This window comes from Heloderma suspectum, chromosome 5 (assembly GCF_057233095.1).
Source record: "Heloderma suspectum isolate Gila_16-S chromosome 5, 16-S_ref, whole genome shotgun sequence".
In the NCBI taxonomy this organism is placed as follows: domain Eukaryota; kingdom Metazoa; phylum Chordata; class Lepidosauria; order Squamata; family Helodermatidae; genus Heloderma; species Heloderma suspectum.
The window spans coordinates 83,256,122-83,276,868 of record NC_139462.1 but is presented as its reverse complement, the minus strand read 5'-3'; the positions used below and the strand labels follow the sequence as shown (position 1 = coordinate 83,276,868).

Here is a 20,747-nt window from a genome sequence, read left to right as displayed (position 1 = left end):
TATCTTGCTATCAAAAAGATTGGAGATATGCTGTAAGAAAAGGTAATGGTGCAATATTAGCAGTCAGTAATGCTGGCGTAGTGCTATAAGTCAGCCACTAGATGGTACTGTTTCATTGAACATATAGAACATTGCCGAGAAGGGAAATTTTCAGTTCTAAATCATGTGTTTGCCTCTAAAGGAGCCCATCGTAAAGCCAGAAAGACCCTGGAAGAAGAAAGCCCCAGTAAGGATGTGGTATTTTTGTTTATGATAGAGAAGCCCTTTGTGTCTGGGGCTATTCACAAGTCACAGCAGCATTCAGAACAAATTGTAGGTTAACTTTGGATTGTTTTGCCCACAAACAACCCAAAATGTTCTGGTTCAGACATCATGCTAACAACCTATGAATGAGGCATTTGTAGGTTGTTTCTTAACACTTGAAGTGGCTCACATGTGGCATGCATCCCTGCAAATCATTGGTTGATTAACAGACAATTTGCTGCCAAATGCCACCGTGACATATCAACCAGGTCTCTGTCTCTCCCTCTTCTCAGTTTCCTCAGAGACTTCTCGATCTTCATCTCCTTTGCTTTCCTCACAGTCTCCTCAAAACTTTCCATCTCTCACAACCAATTGTTCTACCCCTAAAGATGGCCTGAAAATAATTATACATACATACATACATAGATACCCTAGCTTATCAGGATGAAAAAGGATTGAACTCAAAAGCATTCCACCAGAGGATTGCACTGCACAGGGGTTACAGTTGCTTCAGCCATTGTCCTTCCACCTTCTCTCAAATAAACCCGAGCACTCCCCCCCACACACACACCTGAGTTCTCAGAAATCTTGACTGGGAGAAATTGCATTTGTCCTCTGTAGGCCAGAACCCAGAACAAATGTGGCCTACTGCCTCTGCCTTATTTCTTTTTATAGAAGTAGAAAATATGGCCATGTCCTCAGGGTTTTGGATTTTTTTTTAAAGGGCTCATGTTCATTAAGCCAATGAGTAGTATCCAATGTTAGTCCTATGTAGATTAGACCCATTGAAATGAATGAGACAAGTTAGTTAGGACTAATTTCAGTCCCATTCATTTCAATGGGTCTACTCTACACAGGACTAACATTGGATACTACCCAATGTTAAGAACATTAATTGTTTGGATTGAGAGTGCTCATTTTTGAATGCTATCTGCCTTTCATTCTGGATGAGTGTCAGTATTTTTAGTTTTGTTGTTTCTATTTGCAAAGTCTCTCATGCATGCAACCTGCCCCAAAGTTCTGCCTTGACCTCTGTTGCTCTTAACCTCTGGCTAGCCAGGTTGTTCTGTAATGAATGCCAGGTTGGCCCAAAATAAAATCTCCCTCATCCATGATTTGATTGTGGATGACGGGGCTGACCTGGTATGTATTACTGAGACCTGGGTGGGGGAACTGGGAGGGGTCACTTTCTCCCAGCTGTGCCCTCCTGGGTACTTGGTGCAGCACCAACACTGAATGAGGGTCGGGGAGGGGGGGTTGCCATTGTCTATAGGAATTCAATCTCCCTCTCCAGGCTTCCTGCTCTTTCGAGTGCAGATCCTGAGTGTTTGTACCTTGTGTTGGGTACCCGGGACAGATGAGGGATTCTGTTGGTGTACAGCCCACCCCGCTGCCCATCAGACTCCCTGCCTGAGCTGACAGAGGTGGTCTCGGACTTGGTGTTGAGGACCCCTAGGATGATGGTTCTGGGGGATCTCAACTTCCATGCTGAGGCCGCTGTGTCCGGGGCGGCTCAGGACTTCATGGCCACCATGACAACCATGGGGCTGTTCCAACATGTCATCGGCCCAACACATATAAAAGGACACACTCTTGATTTGGTTTTCTCAACTGGGCAGGAGGATGGTGATCTGAAAATGGAGGAATTAACATCTGTCCCTTTGTCATGGTCAGATCACTTCCTGCTGAGGTTTAGACTCCTGGCAGCCTTCCCCCTCTGCAAGGGTGGGGGACCTATTAAAATGGTCCGCCCCCAGAGATTAATGGATTCTGATGAATTCTAGAGGGCTCTGGGGGATTTTCCTGCTGGTATGGCTGGTGCTCCTGTCGAAGCACAGGTCACTCTGTGGAATGCAGAAATGACTCGGGCGGTTGACACGATTGTGCCCAAGCACCCTCTCCTTCTGAGCAGAGCCCGGCCAGCTCCTTGGTATACACATGAGCTGAGGGCAATGAAGCAAGAGGTAGGGATGTCAGAGAATTCCTCCATGGATCTTGGTGAGGCCGAATGCCAGTGCATTTGGCACCCGAACTCCATGGCAGAACGGCCTGCCCCTCCGCCTCCCGCGGATCCTCCTCGGGACGAGACTTACCTGGGGTGGATGTTCCGGACGGCGGCAGCTCCGGCGGTGGCGGCGGCTGGTCTTCTGAACAGTGCTGCTGCCATTTGCAGTCTGTTTCCCCCCCCCCCATTCGTGATAGGTTACATAAAGACTTATGTAGCCTATCATGTCTGGCTTGAAAAAAACAAAACAAAAACGCGTACGCAAATGGTGGCGGCTACGGGCCTACAGCTGCCGCCATTTGTGCTCCTTATTTTCGCCGTATTAGTCTACGTAAATGTTTACGTAGACTAAGATGTACCAAAATAAGGAACGCAAATGCGTACGCGCGTGTTTTTTTTTTTAAATCAGCCATGATAGGCTACGTAAACATTTACATAGCCTATCATGGCTGACTGCAGGGACTCAAACGGCGGCGGCTACGGCCGCCGCTGCCCTTTGCATCCCTGCTAGCCAGTGGCCGGATGTCCGGCCGCTGGTGAAGCCGGCCGGCGGTTCCACAGAATCCCTGTGGAGCGGAGCTGGCCGGCCAGGATTCCGGGGGGGAGGGACAGAGCGCCTCCCCCCCAGCATCAGCATAATCCGCGAACAGGTAAATGACTTTCGTACATCCCTAGCAAGAGGGGAGATGGCTAGAATGCAGGTGGAGGAAAACTCGTGCTGAGTCTGACCGAACATAGGTAAGAGCCCACTATCAAGCCTACTCTGTGGCAGTGAGGGTGGCAAAGACACAGTTCTTTTCCACCAGCATTGCATCTAGGGATGTCGGAGAATTTCTCCATGAATCTCCGGGAGGCTGAATGCCAACGCATTCAGCCCCCTGAAATTGGTGGAGAAACGGTCCACCCCCCCCAGGCTGGGACTTACCTTTGTCGAATGTCCCTGGCGCTGGCGGCTCCCAGCGGCGGTTCGGTGGCGGTTCGGCGGCGGCGGCCGGTCTTCTGACCAGCTGCCACCATTTCCCAGTAAAAAAACAAACAAAACAACAAATGTGATAGGCTACGTAAAGATTTACATAGCCTATCACGGCTAGATTTTCAAAAAACACCGTGATAGGCTACATAAATCCTTACGTAGCCTATCACGGCTGACTTTGGGGAAAAAAAAAGCGTGTAGACAAATGGCGGTGCCCATGGGCGCTGCCATTTGCGTACGCACTTCCCCCCCCCCAAAGTCAGCCGTCATAGGCTACGTAAAGATTTACCTAGCCTATCATGGCTAACTGCAGGGAAGCAAACGGCGGTGGCTATGGCCAATGTGTTCGGCCCCCCGAACAAGTTTCGGGAGAAATTCTCCGCACCCCCCCGCACCCCGCACCCCCCCCGGGACGGGACTTACCTTTGCCGAATGTCCCTCCCGGCGGCGGGTCCGGCCAACGGTTTGGCGGGTGTTCGTGCGGGTCTTTAAAGATTTACGTAGACTACGGCGACCAAATAAGGAACGGGAATGGCGGCTCCGTATGGGGGCCACCATTATCCGTACGCGCTTTTTTTTTTTTAAGTCACCCGTGATAGGCTACGTGACGATTTACGTAGCCTATCTCGGCTGACTTTGCAAATCTAGCCGTGATAGGCTACGTTACCCATCACGTAGCCTATCACGGGGGCGTTTTTGTTTTTTTTTCTTTTATTGGAATGGTGGTGGCGGCAGCCGGTCGAAAGACCGGTTGCCGCTCCCGCCCCGCACGAACACCCGCCAAACCGTTGGCCGGACCCGCCGCCGGGAGGGACATTCGGCAAAGGTAACTCCCGTCCCGGGGGTGTGTGCGGGGTGCGGGGGGGGTGCGGAGAATTTCTCCCGAAACTTGTTCGGGGGGCCGAACACATTGGCGCTCGGCCCCCCGAAGTTTCAGGGAGAAATTCTCCGCCATCCCTAGTGAAACGGAGCACTTACCTGCTCCCGTCCATGCTGCTTTGCGAATGGCGGCCGTCCTGGCCGCCATTCGCTTCCTCCTCTTCCTAGCTGTGATAGGCTACGTAAGTATTTACGTAGCCTATCACGGCAGGGGGAAAAAAGTCCTAGCGTACGCAAATGGCGGCGGCTACCGCCATTTGCATATGCTGGGGTTTTTCCCTGTGCCGTGATAGGCTAGGGAAATATTTACATAGCCTATCACGGCTCAATACAGGGATGCAAATGGCAGTGGCTACGACAGCCGCCATTTGCGTCCCTGCAGGGCTGCCCAGTGGCCAGATGTCCGGCTGTGTGTGGCCGGAGCTGGCTGGCAGCTCTGTGGCTTGGCTGCGGAGCAGAGCCGGCCAGGCAGGATTCCGGAGCACCTCCCTCCCCATTGAGGATTCCAAGGGGAGGGACGGAGTGCCTTTCCCCCACCGCGGATGCCCCTGTGTGGAGCCAGGTAAGGGATTCGTACATCCCTAGTTCGTGGCCTGTTACATTCTGGGCCAGGGAGAGGGATGGTGGAACCCTCGGTGGCACGCTGTGACAAGTTTGCCCGGCACTTTGAAGATAAAGTCACTCAGATTCGTCATGAATTGGACACCACGATTAATGCAGTTCCATTGGTAGAGGCGTTCAGAGCACTGTCTTGTCCAGTTTTATTGGATGAGTTTCAGTTACTGAGGCCTGAGGATGCAGGCAAGGTGCTTGGCCAAGTCCGATTGACCACTTGTGTGCTTTCCCTTGCCCTTCATGGCTTATTAAATCAAACAAGGAGGGGATGTCTGGCTGGGTCCAGGAGGTTATAAATTCCTCCTTGAGAGAGGGAGTGGTGCCTGCCACTTTAAAAGAGGCGGTAATTAGACCACTCCTGAAAACCTGGACCCAGAGGATGTTAATAATTATAGGCCAGTGGCCAACATCCCCTTCTTGGGCAAGGTGCTTGAGCGGGTGGGTGTAGGATAGCCCCAGGCACTGTTGAATGAAACGGATTATCTAGATCCATTTCAATCGGGCTTCAGGTCTGGTTTTGGAATGGAAACTGCCTTGGTCGCCCTGTGGGATGACCTCTGCTGGGAGAGGACAGGGGGAGTGCAACCCTGTTGATTCTTCTGGACCTCTCAGTGGCTTTCGATACCATTGACCATGGTATCCTTCTGGATAGGTTGTCTGGGTTGAGAGTTGGAGGCACTGCACTACAGTGGTTCTGCTCCTACTTGGATGGCCGATTCCAGAAGGTGGTGCTGGGGGATTATTGCTCTGTGCCATGACAATTGTGCCATGGGGTTCCACAGGGCTCTATTTTATCCTCCATGCTGTTTAACATCTACATGAAACCGCTGGGGGAGGTTTTCTGGAGGTGAGGGCTAAGGTGCCATCAATATGCGGATGACACCCAGCTCTACCTCTCTTTCTCATCAAAACCAGGTGAGTCAGTGGCTGTTCTGAATCAGTGCCTGGGCATGGTAATGGACTGGATGAGGGCCAATAAACTGAAATTCAATCCAGACAAGACGGAGGTACTGTTAGTGGGTGGTTCGTCTGCCCGGCTAGGTTATATTCAACCTGTTCTGGAGGGGATTGCACTCCCCCTAAAGGATCACGCTCATAGTTTGGGGGTGCTCTTGGATCCAGAACTGTCACTTGAGGCACAGGTGAACTCAGTGGCATGGAGCACTTTTTATCAGCTTAGGCTGGTATACCAACTACGCCCTTACCTGGACAGAGATAGCCTAGCTACAGTTATCCATACTCTGATAACTTCTCGTCTGGATTACTGCTATGAGTTATATGTGGGGATGCCTTTGAAAATGGTCCGGAAACTTCAGCTGGTCCAAAATAGGGCAGCAAGATTGTTAACAGGGACTGGCCTGCGAGCTCATATTACGCCAGTACTTTTCCAGCTGCACTGGCTGCCAGTCCATTTCCGGGCCCGATTCAAAGTGCTGGTGTTAACATTCAAAGCCCTTAATGGCTTGGGGCCAGGTTACCTGAAGGATCGCCTCCTCCCATACGTGCCTGCCCGGACCTTAAGATCATCGTCAGCGGCCCTTCTCTGTGAGCCCCTGCCAAAGGAAGTGAGGCGGGTGGCCACTAGGAGGAGGGCTTTTTCTGTTGTGGCACCCCGGCTCTGGAATGAGCTCCCTAGTGAGGTTCTCCTGGCACCTACATTGTATTCCTTTCGGTGCCAGGTGAAGACCTTTTTATTTTCCCAGGCATTTTAGCATTTTAGCTTTCTAAACTTTTAGCTTTGCTGTTTTAAAAAAATTGTATTTTAAACTCCTGCACTGCTGCAAAGTTTTATTGTGGTTGTATTGTTATATTCTGGTTTTAATGTTCTATATATTTTAAATTGTTTTATTGTGTGTTGTTTGGTTTTAAGTTTTGTGAACTGCCCAGAGAGCTTCAGCTATTGGGTGGTATAGAAATAAATAAATAAATAAATAAATAAATTTAAAATATGAAAATTGCAAACCTACGTCCCCTAGACAAGGTCTGGGGGACATAGGATTTTTCAGTTTCCTGGCTCCGGGCTCAGAGACAGGGCTTCGAGCTCGGAGCCAGGAACCGCGCTCTCCGCTCCCTTCCCCTCATAGTGGAGAGAACTGTGCTGGCTGCGTCTCCATGCTCGTAAAATGGAGCTTGGAGGCGAGGAGAAGGGGCCGGTCCTGGGGAAGGGGAGGGGACGGGGCAGCAGTCCTACAATGTTTCCTAAGGCCACCCCAGCCCCCTTCCCTCCCCCTCCCCAAAGTCATTCAGGAGCTTACGAGTACCCAGGGCACAACAAATAGGACTGCATGCTTAATGAGTATACACTTAAAATGTGCTGTTTTTATTAGACAAGTACTGGAGTGGTGACATCTCTATTATGAATCACAGTGTATTTGGAGCAAAAAATAGATCGATAAGCATTCCCTCTTGCTCCAATTACATTTTTTTAGAACTTCCTTTTATAGATATTCTGCTGTATTGTGATTTTTTGGCATGGGGGCATCACTCACGTAGTAAGCCTTGAGAGGTGAAATATTTTAACTGTGAGATGTTCATTTCACCTCCTGAGGTTACACTTTTTTAAAACTAAAGAACAATTTTATAAGACACAAAACTTATTTATGTTGTCTGGATTCTTTATGCAGCACACAATATGTGCTCCTTATGGCAGCCAGATATCCGTTCCCTTAGTAGAGGAAGACATTATAATGTTTCCCCTCCTCCATCTCTCAATCAAAAAAATGTTGCAGGGCATTGGTGTAAAATAAATTCTAGTGAACCATCAATATGTACCATTTTGGAACAAAACCAAAGGTTGCTAGTATTGCCAAACTTTATTGGAAATATTATATTTAAATTGACTTATCACAGGCATTTTAACATGCAACACATGTAATTATTGGGGCCGCAGTGGCTTAGTGGTTAAGACGCTGAACTGCAGCCCGAAGGTCGGCAGGACAGCAGTTCGAGACCCGAGTGCCACATGACGGAGTGAGCTCCCATCTTCAGTCCCAGCTCCTGCCAACCTAGCAGTTTAAAAGCAAGAAATTGCAAGTAGATAAATAGGTACCGCTTCAGCAGGAAAGGTAACAGCGTTCCGTGCACCTTGGTGTTCAGTCATGCTGGCCACATGACCATGGAAGTGTCTTTGGACAACGCTGGCTCTTCGGCTTAGAAATGGAGATGAGCACTACACCCTAGAGTCGGACACGACTGGTTGGGGACACCTTTACCTTTTTTTTTTACATGTAATTATTAAGCCTGTGTTTTCGTGTGCGTCACTGAGCCAAAACAAGGAGAAAAAGACAGGCCAAGAGAGGATTCCTACATACTGGAGGGCAGTGGAGGCTGGTGGCTAATCTGACTGGGGGTGGGGGTGAGGGGGGGCGGAGGACAGGTTAGTGGAGGTGGAGCCAACAGGTCACAGGAAGCAGAACAATCTTTGAATCCCCAACAGACTGCGACACATACCACTGAAAGGAAGAACTGAGGCACAAAAACATTAAGATTGTACATGCAAAGGAGGGGGTGGGGAAATCAGTGCTACACAAAAATGCTTCTTTGGACCTACATTCTCTTGTTCCAGAAATAACTCCCATTCCACCGAGAATCATGAATGAACGGTGGGGGGGAGTATCACACAATCACCCAAAATCATGATGCTGCCGCTCCTAAGTATGATATTCTCAGAACCACACAGGTAGGTCCAGCTCCAGGCTGTGGTGGGCCCCAGGGTGAGCCTCCTACTCTGCCCCCAACACTGAACTCTCTCCCTCTCTCTCTCTCTCTCTCTCTCTCTCTCTCTCACACACACACACACACACACAGCAGAGAGTGAGCACGAGAGAGAACAATGTACAATAATGCAAAAACATTGTTCACTACATATTTTTGTGGAAATCATCTTCCATGCTTTCTTGGAAGCAAAAAAATTATATCTCTACCATGGTAGAAAACTCAAATAAAAACATACGCTTCTCCTTTTACAAGATGTAGCACACAGACACAGAACACGCACATTGATGCACTCTCCTACACACGCACTCAAGAAAGAGAATAAACTGTCTCACTGCCTCATTCATTCAGATGCAAGAGCCAAAGGACACACACATACAGAACACTGCTGGCCCAGGGCATTTTGCTGCCTGAGAAGGACCAGCAAATGCCTCCCGTGATTTCTCACAGGATGATCTGGGCCGGTCACCACTTCTCCGCCTACCTCACAGTATTGTTGTGAGCATGAAAATGGGGAGCAAAGGCAGAACATAAATACAATAAAATGAAGCAAATAATTGTATACTAGAAAAACGTAATTGTCTTACACTATGTTCACAATAAGCCTCCCTAGCATGTAAAATGGCCACCTGTGTATTGCATTACTGTGTGGACATATTTACATGCATGTGCACTAGAGAGGTACTCCACTTGGGTATTTATCTTATATACAGGCCCTAGGGAAGCAGCCTGAAGACTGACACCAACTTTTATAATTCATATTAAACATTAAATATTTGTAAAGCCTCTTGCTTCTCATACGCCCAACCCATATGCCTCTATCTTCTGCGCGAACATTAACCCAAAGAAACTTTATTAGTAGCAAAAACAATGAAGAGTCTTGTGGCACCTTAAAGAGTAACACATTTATTCTGGCATAAGTATTTATTCTGGCATAAGTTTAGCCCACTTTATCAAATGCATGGGGTACTATAGGTATTTTAAGTTCTTTATATGGTATATAAATTTATATATTTAGTATGGGGTGAGTGTGTGTGTGTGTGGGGCTTATAAACCGTGAAGACAGTGGGAAATTTAATGAAGGAATTGAAGGGAAGTATCCTTCTTTCCATGGAATACTTCACAGTCCTATCCCTGCACAACCTGACTGCATTTCCCTAAAAATAACCAAAAACAACTCAACCTGCTAGCCAACTAGATAACAACTCTGGACTACACTGCAGTGATGTCATACACTACTGTCCCTCCCAATATAATGGCTATAACTACATTAGACTATTTGCAGTGCTGATGTAACCCATAGTCAGACACAGCACCAAATAGAACATTCAAAATCCATCCTTTTGCATGTTGTAACAACAACAACAATAGTAATGATAATAATAATCCACACAGAAGCACTCCTTTGAAGCCACATTTTTTTCATTTCAACAACCCATACTGAAGGAAACTGAATAAACCCCTCCATGAATGATCATGCAAAGGGTGTTGTAGGGGCATGTCGGGTAGCCTTGCCCACAACTATCGCCATGCAGCACCACTGCCATGTTCTCTTGATGAACATAATTTAATTAAACATCATTTAATGTTCATCATAATAATTTAAACATAATTTAATGTTCATCAGAAAGAGTTATCCGCACATACAGATGTAAGAACAGGGAACTCTTTTAACCTACCTCACAGGGTTGTTATGAGGAGAGGAGGAGGATCATGTATGCTGCTTTGGGCTCCTTGGAGGAAAAGGCAGGATATAAATCTAACAAAGAAATAAATAAAATAAGTCAAATAAATGTTTTTTCTGGGGAGCATGACAGCAATATGTGATGACTGCAGCCCCCTCCATGCATTTTTTCAACATGTGGAGGGGTTATGTACCTCCCTCTAGTTAAACCAGATGTTAGGATGAGAGGCCAAAATGAATCCATGGAAGAATAAAGAAATGGAACTCATTTATCCCTAAGTATAATCTGCATCATGCCTTGGATAGGGGCAGGTTGCAGCAGGCACTTAGGTCTGGGATGAGCTAGCTCTCAGTCCAAGTGGGCCAGAAGTAAGTGTATGGTCCAAAACAAGCAGGGGTCAAGTTTCATGGCAGCAATCAAAGCTTGGGGACAGTGAAGGAGAGAAGCAAAGGTCTAGTCAAGAACAGGTAACAGTTTGAGCTCAAGAGTAGCAACCCATGGTTAGAAGGAAAAGAGGCAGATACAGAGTCAAAACCAGGCAGAGCTAAGTCCAGAACTATAATCAAGGATGGGGAGTCGGCACCTAGGCAGCATCCTCACACAAGAGTCCAGTTGCTCAGACTGAGGAGCAAGCTCTGAGGCCAGGGCTTTGCAGCACCTGGTGGACTGGGATTGGCCCTTGGGGGTCAGCTGATGGAACGCTCAGGGTGGGCTTGTTCCATAACCTAGTTCAGGGCCTAATGGTAAGGGATTTGGGGAGTTGTAATCTAAAAGATCTGGAAGGCATCAGGTTAGATAGTAGATGTAGATAGTGCCCTCAAGGCACAGAGGTCAGTCTGCTAGGTTGGCAATGGAAACAGGGTGCTGGTGCCATAGGAGGTAAATTGTGGCACTAGACTGCTGGGAGCCTTAGTTCAAGACCAGCATCCCACTAGTACCGTACAATCTGTTATCCAAGATTTCAAATGTTTACTTAAATATCCAGAAAAGAGGACATTTTCCATTGCATTCTGTTTTGTCTATCTAGAGATGAATTATAGCAAAGATATTTGGCCTGTAACATGTGCTTTCATCTCAAGCAGGAGTGAGAAAACATTGGGCAATGTTGGGTAAGAGATTAATCGATTTGCTGCAAGCTGTTGTGATTAGTGATGCTGCTGAAGTTAAATAAAATAACAAGCTCAGAATACAAATCTGACCAGGTTGCAGTGCACAAATTATGCCCAGGCAAGTTCTCTTGACCCTGAAAATTATTTTTTCAGCCCTTCATTTCAATTGAGAACATTATGTCCCAATTTTGCACCTGTGCAGTCTGTATTCCACAGACGAAGCCGTCAGCTGCTGTCTTGGCACTTATTTTTTGATTGCTGATACTTTTGGAGGACAGTGGCTGGCTGGCTCCCCAAAAGTGGCTTAAAAGTTAAAACAACCCTGCTATGTACTCCAGTGTTACTATTATTGTACAAGATTGTAGATGGAGGGGCAGTGACTGGCAATCAGATAGTGTTTACAACAACTCTGCAATGCAGTCCACATTTTTTTCTACTCCTCAGACAATATCCTACCCATCTACAACACAGAGCCCATAGTCTTCCGACTTCTAATCTCTGAATCTAGTTGCACTGCCCCCATACCAGAAATCCATAGTCTGGCTTCACTTGCACCTGGGGAAAATGACCAGGGACTGAAGAAACCAGGTGGTGGAAGCAGGTGTTTCTTCTTGGGTGGTAGCTACCAGCTATCCGGCAGACAAAACTGCTACTGTCCCTGCTGATATTCCAACTACCACTACATCCTCTGGCCTATGTTCCAGACTTGTTAATATGGAGCAGAAACCAGTAACATGGCAAGGTGTCATTATCCACAATGCACATGGAACAAAAGTGAGCATCGCACAGTAGCCGTCTCTTGTCTCCTGCAACTAAATTCCCAAGCAGCATTGCAAGTGCACATTCCAGAAAGGAATTGTACACACACAATAATTTAGTCTGAATCTTATACAGACCTGCCTGGGAGGAAGCCCCAATGAACTCAGTGTATAGGGTTGCACTGTTAGCGTGTGTGTGTGTGTGTGTGTGTGTGTTCCCTGATGCCACTCATAATGCCAACCAGTGTCTGATCTGAGACAAGGACAGCTCACCCATATCTAGCTGAGATGAAATATTTTGGGGGCTTGCCATATTTACTCATTCTAATAATTCAGCATTGACTTCTAACCCCTGTGCTTTCAGTATGGCCTTTGCTTTGATTGAGTGAGGCAGTTTAGTAATAGGATTCTAATAGCTTTTGTTGCCTGTAATTACATCTGATATTAAACCAATGTTTTTAATGAAATCAATCTTGTCATACTAGTATATACTCTATAGCTAGCCGAATACAAATGTGTTGTCATCCCCCCTCTTTCTCTTGGTGGAAAAATATCACTAAGTGATGATTGTGAATAGAAGTGTGTGGGATTAAAAAAAGAAAACAAAACAGAACCATGTAATATTCTCAGGGAAAGAGCAGTTTGGAGAGAGGATTTTGCAGTCAAATTAATGCTAGAACTTACAACTGTATACGTAATACGTATTCTGTATTTCAGCAACTTCCCCATCAAACGAATTCCTTCCATCTGATGCATTTTAATATTGTTTAGCCTTGTTCTGTGTTAGTTTTCCCTATTCTTTTAGCATCTACAGCTTTGTAGTCATCAGGGAATTCTCTGTGTACATAAGATTCCTCCACATCTGTTTGTTATATTACAGATCTGAATGCAAAATCCAGTGCTCATAAACATTATGCGGATTTGTGAGTGACAATCCCTGGAGGGTTTCAGGTCCACAAACTAATGAGACATCAATATAGTCAGGAATAGTTGTTTTATATGTAATGTGCAAACTTGCTCCAAACTTGTTTGTCATCATTAAAGAAAACTTGCAGCACTCCTCTTGCTATATACACTTGATATTTCAGACTATAATAATCACCCTTATGAAAAGGATAACTGTACAGTGTGAAAAATCGATAATCTTTCCCAAGAGTTGCTTTTAAAAAAATAAGCTAAGGGACATGGCAAATTCAAATGAAGCATTACTATTTTGCGACATTTGACATGCCAGTCAAAAGAACAGGAATCATGTCCACCGAATAATATGTTTAATCCAGGCATGGTACAATGTATCCACAGCATTGTCATACAGTAGTTAATTTGCCACACTTAACTTCAGGCAAAGGTGGTCCCTGTTCCATAGCAATATGGGCACTGAGCATGACTCTGAAGATGTCACAGTTGGGGCCAATTATTATGCTTTGCTTCTGTCTATGTCCTTGGTGCACATTTATTACTATGCACACAGCAACCAGAAATAATTCAGCATCATGTTTGTATGCTGAAGTCAAGATACAGAGAAATGCTGAATGACCAAAATAAAAATAAAAATGTGGGTGCATTTAGTAATTCATAGGCAAGCTGAGCCTTTTTATAATACCCAGTTCACCAGAAATGAACTACTTGCTGCAAACCGTAGTGTTCTTCTTTATTGACTAGTCACATAAAGAAGTAGTATTCATTGTAACTCACTGAGTAGGAGGATGGTTTTTTGGTTTGTCTATTTGGGTGTACCCTGTTGTTGTTGACAACACAGTGTAATATTGTTAATAGTATTTTTTCCATAATGTAACTCAAATGTTTGGAACTCTTGCCTGCATAATTCAAATTTTCTCAGTCTCATGTCTCCCTGAAAGTGATTGTTTTCAAAATACAGAACAAAACAGTTCATCTATTTGAACTTAAATAATATATTTGAGGGGACATGGGGGTGGGGGCAAGGCTGTGCCATACTCTTCATATTAAATGAAAGTTTTGTGTAAAGTGTAACTTCACTTACTAATAGGAAAACATTTGCTCCCATTTTCATGTCATGTGTGTGTATTTAAATGATCCCTCCATTTGGAAAAGATTACCTAGCAGAACTTTGTTTTGGGACAGATACTCAGGTCCAAACTACACATTATGCTGAATGCTTAGATCCAGTTTGCACGTAACAGTGGTAAATAACCATGGGTGTGTGCGTCGCTGCTACTTTACATAATCCACTTCTGATTGACTCGATTGGAGGTTGTTTCATGATGTGCATACTTGGAGACTATGGGTTATTTGTGGGTTAAACAACCCATAGTTAACCTGCAATTAGTTCTTGTGTTCATTAACTCATGATTCTCTGCTGTTAAATGTAAGTGGGCTCATAGTGTGCAGGTACACACTTACTTTACTTTAATTAATTATAGCCATAGGAGGGCCTGGTTGGTATTGGGATGGCAGGAGAGGAGGCTTATCTCTTTCCTTCCCAGCCACAATCCCCTCTCCAAAAATCCCCTTTCAGCTACAGGGCTTAGAAAAGAGTTCCCATTGTCACCAATGAGCATTTCTTCAGAGATCTATATGCATTTACACACAGGCACCTCACTGTTCCTTACATGTGCTTATGAAGACATGTATACACAGGGTTCCACACGCCCTCGACTAGGGGTGCAGAACTTCAGGCTTGGGGCAAAATCCGGCCTTCCAGGGATTTCAATCTGGCTCTCCCGGGCTCCCCAGAAGGCCCTTCCCCCTTCCCCTGGCCCCACCCCCTTCTCCCAAACACTGATTGTTTGGTGCTTTACTGGCTTTTGTGCATTCCCCCCCCCATTCGAAAAAAGTGGAAATGCCTCTCCTAAGGCTTAGTTCCTGGCAGTAAGAGCTCTAAGCTCAAATCTGCTGGCATTTTTGTTACTTTGGCCCCACCCTTTTTGTTTTCAGCTCTGCACAACACTGGAATGTGGCCCCCGAAAGCTTCTCTGAAATGGAATTTGGCCCTCAGGTTGAAGGAAGTACTGCACCCCTGACTCTCCAGGAACCATTTTAGCCAGAATGCATCAATTCCTTCCCATTGTAGCTGATAGTTCCCATACCGTCTTGTAATAGTGATAAGTCACTTTTGACAGCAGCCTGTTGATGATATAAGGCCTACATGTTCTGGGAGAAATGTTAGATTCACCTGCCAGACCCTTTGGAGATCCACTGGATTGTTTTTTCCTTTCCCATAGAGGAGAGGTAGAAACCAAAGGGCCATGAAGTCCAACTCCAGCTCCAGGGCAGGACTAAGTACCCACCAATCTGCCACCGAGCAGTGTATGTATTAGAACATTTGTATGCCTTGAACAGAATAGATTCACTTCGCTAAGGCAGCTGCAGAGCAGTAACACCATGTAATTCAGCCCTGCATGGCACTCTCTGCAAGCTGCCTTGCCCACGTTTTCACTGCTTCTCGTCGTACATTCAGTATCACAATACTAGAACTCTGGGACATTCAATGAAGCTAATCGATGGGAGACTCAGCATAGACAAAGAAAAGTGCTTCCTTGCACAGCACACAGGTAAGCAATGGAATTCACTGCCACAAGATGTGATGGTGGTCACCATCTTAGATGGCTTTAAAGGGGGATTGGGCAAATACATGGAGGATGGGCCTATAGATTTCTACTGTTCATGGCCATATTCCAGGCTCGGAGACAGTTTGACTCTAAATATCAGTTGCTGGAGAACAACAACGGGAGAGGCTATTGCTCTCATGTCCTGCTTGTGGGCCTCTAGTTAGCCACTGCGGGGAGCAAAATGTGGGTTTGGCTTTTGGTCTGATCCAGCAGGACCATCTTATGTTCATACTGATATAGGCATGGACATCATCCATGACCTAACTACCTTCTCTTGCTCTTCCACACACATTACTCACACAAGGGACATTTTTGAACTACTTGGTTTTCCTGGGTTGCATCTCTGGAGCATCTTGGTGTCGTCCACACCAACCATATCCGCTGTCCTCGTTTAGGTTCCATTTCCAGGCTTCATAGCTGGGAATTAAGTACCTGACTGAAGACATACTCACTTCCTAAGAAGTGTACCTTACCATGTCTGAAGAATAATTGTAAGAGACATGTTGTCCATAGTAAGCTAAGATGCTTACTTAGAAGGAGATGCAGTCATGGACAGGCACCAAAGCCCATCAATTTGAAGCTGCAAGCTTGCTGGATCACTCCTTGGCAACATATCTGTTTGTAGACCTGTTTCCACAAGCTGTTCCTGGTCTAGTCCATTTCATTTTTAAGTGAAGGGAGGGAACTCTTCTAATAATTTCCTATTAGGACCAGTTCAAAAGCTTGCTGTCTGCAAGGAATGTTCTATCCCACAGTGACAAGGTGTAGGTTAGCATCCTTCTTAACAATAGATTTGCTAAGGAGAAATTGCCTTAGGCTGCAATCCTATGCACAATCACCTGGGAGCAAGCCTTATTGGACACAATGGAACTTACATATAAGTAGGTATTTATTGGATTGCACTATTAACCTACTACTGGACTGCAAAAAGTAGCACAAGAAACACAGGAATGACACAGGAAAAGGAGAAGCTAAAAGAAAAGAGGAGTGTTGGCAGAGACCAAAGTAAATACTGAGGCATATCCTAATCTGTTGCCTTTCCCCGCAAAATAAGTATATAACAATAATCAGGAAAAAGGTTGCATCAACTCAGAAGCAATAACAGTGGTAGAAATCCACAAAATGTGCAAGATTCCAGAGGACTAAGTTATGAAAGTGTAATGTGTTCTGAGCAGCAAGAGCTCTTCATTACAGGTAAAACAAAAAAGAATGTGCATTTTGCAATGCATTCTTATAGTTCGTCCTCTTTATAAAGATCCTTTGTTGCTTGAACACATTGGGAGTCTTTCATCACAGAGTCTTGTGGAATAAAGACTTGCACTTCTTATGGATTTCTGTTACTTTTCGTGCGTATGAGAAAATAAAACAAGCAGTTCTGATATAAAATATCTTCATTTCCTAACAAGTGTACTCGTTTTGCTCACTGCAATAAATTGAAAGGAGTTTTGTTTACTCAGGTCGCACTATAGGCCTGTCCATTCTGTGTCAAGGAATTGGTTTCATGGGTATCCTCCTAAACATTTCATTCTGTGTCAATGGAATAAACCACAACAATAAGGAGAATATTAACAGAATTCTATGATGGGTGTCAGAGATTTCTGTCTAGTGTCTCAGTTATGAGTAATAACAATATTTGACAAGGTCCTCAGACATCTGTGAGAATTTGTCATCTGAGCTCCAGATAAGAAAATAAAAAGTATAAAGAGGAAAACCTGAAGAGTGTGTTAATAGCAGCAAATTAAAGTAGGATGTAACTTATTTTATGATAGAGCAAAATATTGGCTAGAACCCTTGGTCAGACACTGTTCACATGAGCTCTTGGGGATTCACCACACAATTACAAGATCTCAATCAGACAGGAATTTGGGTGTGGAATGTTATAGAATCTACCAGAACCACAGAAGTAGAACCTTTACATCAGCTTTCTCCAATCTAATGCTGTCCAGATGTCTCACACTACAATTCAGACCATGGGTTATGTGAGGATTGTTTAACCCTTGCATAACTTACGCTTGGTGGGTCCATTGGAAGAGGCACATCAAATCCCCCTTGTTCCATTTCTTCCATAGATCATGTGACTACAAACTCTTGCTGAAACATAAATTTATTACTCAAAAGGTATCGAGTTACATCACCGACAGCCACACAAAACAACATATAAACTCCCAAGCCAGGGAACAGCTATGCTACTCTGTAAAGTAGTCCCATGTCCAATTCAAAATAGGGCCTCCTTGGAAAGAGGTCCTAGGGCCATCCACAGGCTTGGCCTGTGCCAAGGCTGGTGCTAGAGTAGAATCATTCTGCTGTAGCTGGATCACCTGGGCCCTAGACAACTTAAGAGCTTCAATATCGGGGTTGGCTAGGGTTTCCTGAGCTAGGACCATAGCTTGAGAGACTTTTTCCAGCAGTTCCTCAAACTGTGGCCAGTCCTGCTGAACTATTAAATCATATGTGAAAGTAGGGACCACTCCAACCTTCATTTCAATGGTCTGTGTGTTTACCTCCATCTCGGCCTACCTTGTCGCATAGGATTTGACATTCCCATGTATACACCTAATCATGAGAATCTCCTCTAAAGGTACCCCTTGGAGTTCTCTCACCAGAGTTTGTTCACAACCAGTATCCACTAAGCCACTGGCTGTCTTTCCATCCACCTTGGCTGGTATCACCCATACCCAATCAAGTCCTACCTTGGCCGCAAACCAGGGATCAACAAAGGCACATTCCATTAATGGGCATTCCCTTTTTATATGGCCTTCCTTTACACAAGTAAAACAAGTGAGAGGTTGTCTTCCAGCTTCTCTTCCTTTTAGAGGGAGTTGAGGGGCTTCTCTCCCTCCTGAACAATAACTCACTGGAGTCTTAAGGGCAGATGAATTATTCTCTAAAAATGTACTATTAGCCCCACTGCACCCTACTCCTGCAACAGCTCCTCTCTCTATCAGTTTTTGGTCCACCGATCTTTGAGGCCTTCATTCCAGATTCCAGGGAGGCTTGTGCGAACCCCCTTCTTCAGGTTCATCAGCGGCCACAAAGGTTTCCATCAGCTGTATAGCCTCCTCTAGCGTTGGAGGTTTCTGACACCTGATCCAATTGTGGGTGACTCCCAGCATTATGCTCACAAATTGTTCTAATAATATTAGCTCAGCTACTTGTTTCGAGGTGTGCGCAGCTGGTTTTAAGTTTTTTAACCATCGTAGCCCGTTGGCTCTGAACTGCTGCCCCAGAGCCCAGGAATGAGAGCTGGGTTTAAATGCTATGGCCCTCAACCTCCTGCTATAGGCCTCTTCTGTCACATTAAGTATCCCCAAGGTGGCAGCCTTGACCTTTGAGTATTGACCTGCTTCTAGGGGTGTCAGGGTGTCCACAGCTGCTTGTGCTGGTCCCGTAAGACAAGGAGTAAGAATAAGTGCCCAATGTGCCTCAGGCCAGCCAGCCACCAGTGCTGCTCTTTCAAACATGTTCAGAAAGGCTTCTGGGTCATCCTCTGCTATCATCTTGGAGATCTGAATAGGTGCAATGCCTCTACCTCTAATCTCTGTAGCACCTCCAATTTCTGTTTCTACTTGTGTAGGTTTTAGAGCACCCATGACCTGTTGCATCAGGGCATTCTGATTCTGGAGCTGGTCTGCAAACATTTGGTCCATCAGCTGTGTTTGTTGCGCAGCCAGCTGTTGCAATAACCGCTGTTGTTCTTGACCCTGTACTCACTGTTGTTCAGTAAGGCATGTGATCCAGGTGTCCTGGGCAGAGGGGGGATTGGGCAGGATCCCTAGTCTCCAAATAATAGTGTGAGCAAAGGGAGTTTTGAGTTGTCACATGTCATCTGATGTACAATAAGCAACAAGAGTTTATAATATCCAACACATAACATATAGCAATCATTGGACGAAGAACTGTATTATGTCTGGCAAGACAATATTGCTGTTTGAATTCTTGGGAAATACAATACAAGCCACTGGGGGATATCATCAGGAGGTTTGGGGTGCGGTGTCATCAATATGCAGATGACACGCAGCTCTACCTCTTGTTCAAATCTTCACCAAGGTTGGCCATAGAATTCCTGTCCAAATGTCTGGAGACAGTGAGTGGCTGGATGGGGAGGAAGAAGCTGAAGCTGAACCCTGACAAGACTGAGGTACTTTTGGTGGGAGACAAGAGGAGGTTGGGGAATGGTGACCTGCTGTTGAATGGGGTATGGCTACCCTTGAAAGACCAGGTCTGCATCCTGGGGGTCATTTTAGACCCCAGCTGTCCATGGAGGCTCAGGTGTCAGCTGTGAGCCAGACAGCGCTGTACCAACTCCATCTGATACGGTGGCTGTGCCCCTACCTTCCTGACCATCTGCTCCCATCGGTAGTACATGCCCTGGTCTCCTCTCGTTTAGACTACTGTAATGTGCTTTACGTGGGGTTACCCTTGAAAACAGTTCGGAAGCTGCAGCTGGTACACAACGCTACGGCTTGCCTGATTACAGGCAGCCGCTGGCGAGATCACATCACTCCAGTGCTGAAGGAGTTGCACTGGTTACCAGTTGTTTCCCAGGCCAAATTCAAGGTGTTGGTTTTGACACTTTAAAACCCTATATGGTTCTGGCCCAGCCTATCTTAAGGAGCGTATCCAGCAACACCAGACAGGCCGCTTAACAAGATCAGCCCCGGATGGCCTTCTCTCTGTCCCATCAGCCAGGACAGCTAGGCTGGTGAGGATGAGGGAGAGGGCCTTCTCTGTGGTGGCCCCCACTCTGTGGAACTCCATTCCTAGGGAACTCCACCATGCCCCCTCTTTAATGAGCTTCCGGCGTGCATTAAAAACGTGGTTGTTCAGGCAGGCATTTGGGGTGAGTTAGGGTATTTTTTATGATGTTTTTAATGTAGAATTTTATTGTTTTAACTGTTTTGTTGTTGTACATTGCCCAGAGTGGCTGGGTGACCAGCCAGATGGGCGATTAATAAATTTAATAAATAAATAAATAAATAAATAAATAAATAAATAAATAAATAAAATATGCTTATAATTTAACCTAAATGACAGATATTTGGAAAATGCAAACGAAATGTGAATGAGATCCTAGAGAGAGATCTGAATAACTCCTAGTTAGCATGTATATTTTCAAAGAGTGTCCATTGATTCTAATGGCTTTTTGTGCAACCTTAGATAACTGAATTAGGGCTGC

At 45.5% G+C, this 20,747-nt stretch overlaps 1 protein-coding gene across 1 annotated transcript; it reads right to left on the bottom strand.

The window, feature by feature from the left end:
• Positions 1 to 18,084: 18,084 nt before the first annotated feature.
• Positions 18,085 to 19,083, bottom strand: LOC146344066 (SCAN domain-containing protein 3-like). The gene is made up of 2 exons (XM_084859772.1): positions 18,576 to 19,083; positions 18,085 to 18,410 (listed from the first exon to the last, which is right to left on the bottom strand). The coding sequence occupies exons 1-2, from the start codon at positions 19,066 to 19,068 to the stop codon at positions 18,085 to 18,087; spliced, it is 819 nt and encodes a 272-aa protein (XP_084715898.1). The 5' UTR covers positions 19,069 to 19,083.
• Between the last annotated feature and the right edge of the window lie 1,664 nt (positions 19,084 to 20,747).

Bases quoted from the DNA above. Each gene is read 5' to 3' on its own strand.
- LOC146344066 (XM_084859772.1), bottom strand. From the start codon at position 19,068: ATGATAGCAGAGGATGACCCAGAAGCCTTTCTGAACATGTTTGAAAGA. The intron at 18,411-18,575 runs GTTCGCACAAGC...GTTATTGTTCAG, and splicing joins TGATGAACCTGAAGAAGGGG to GAGGGAGAGAAGCCCCTCAA.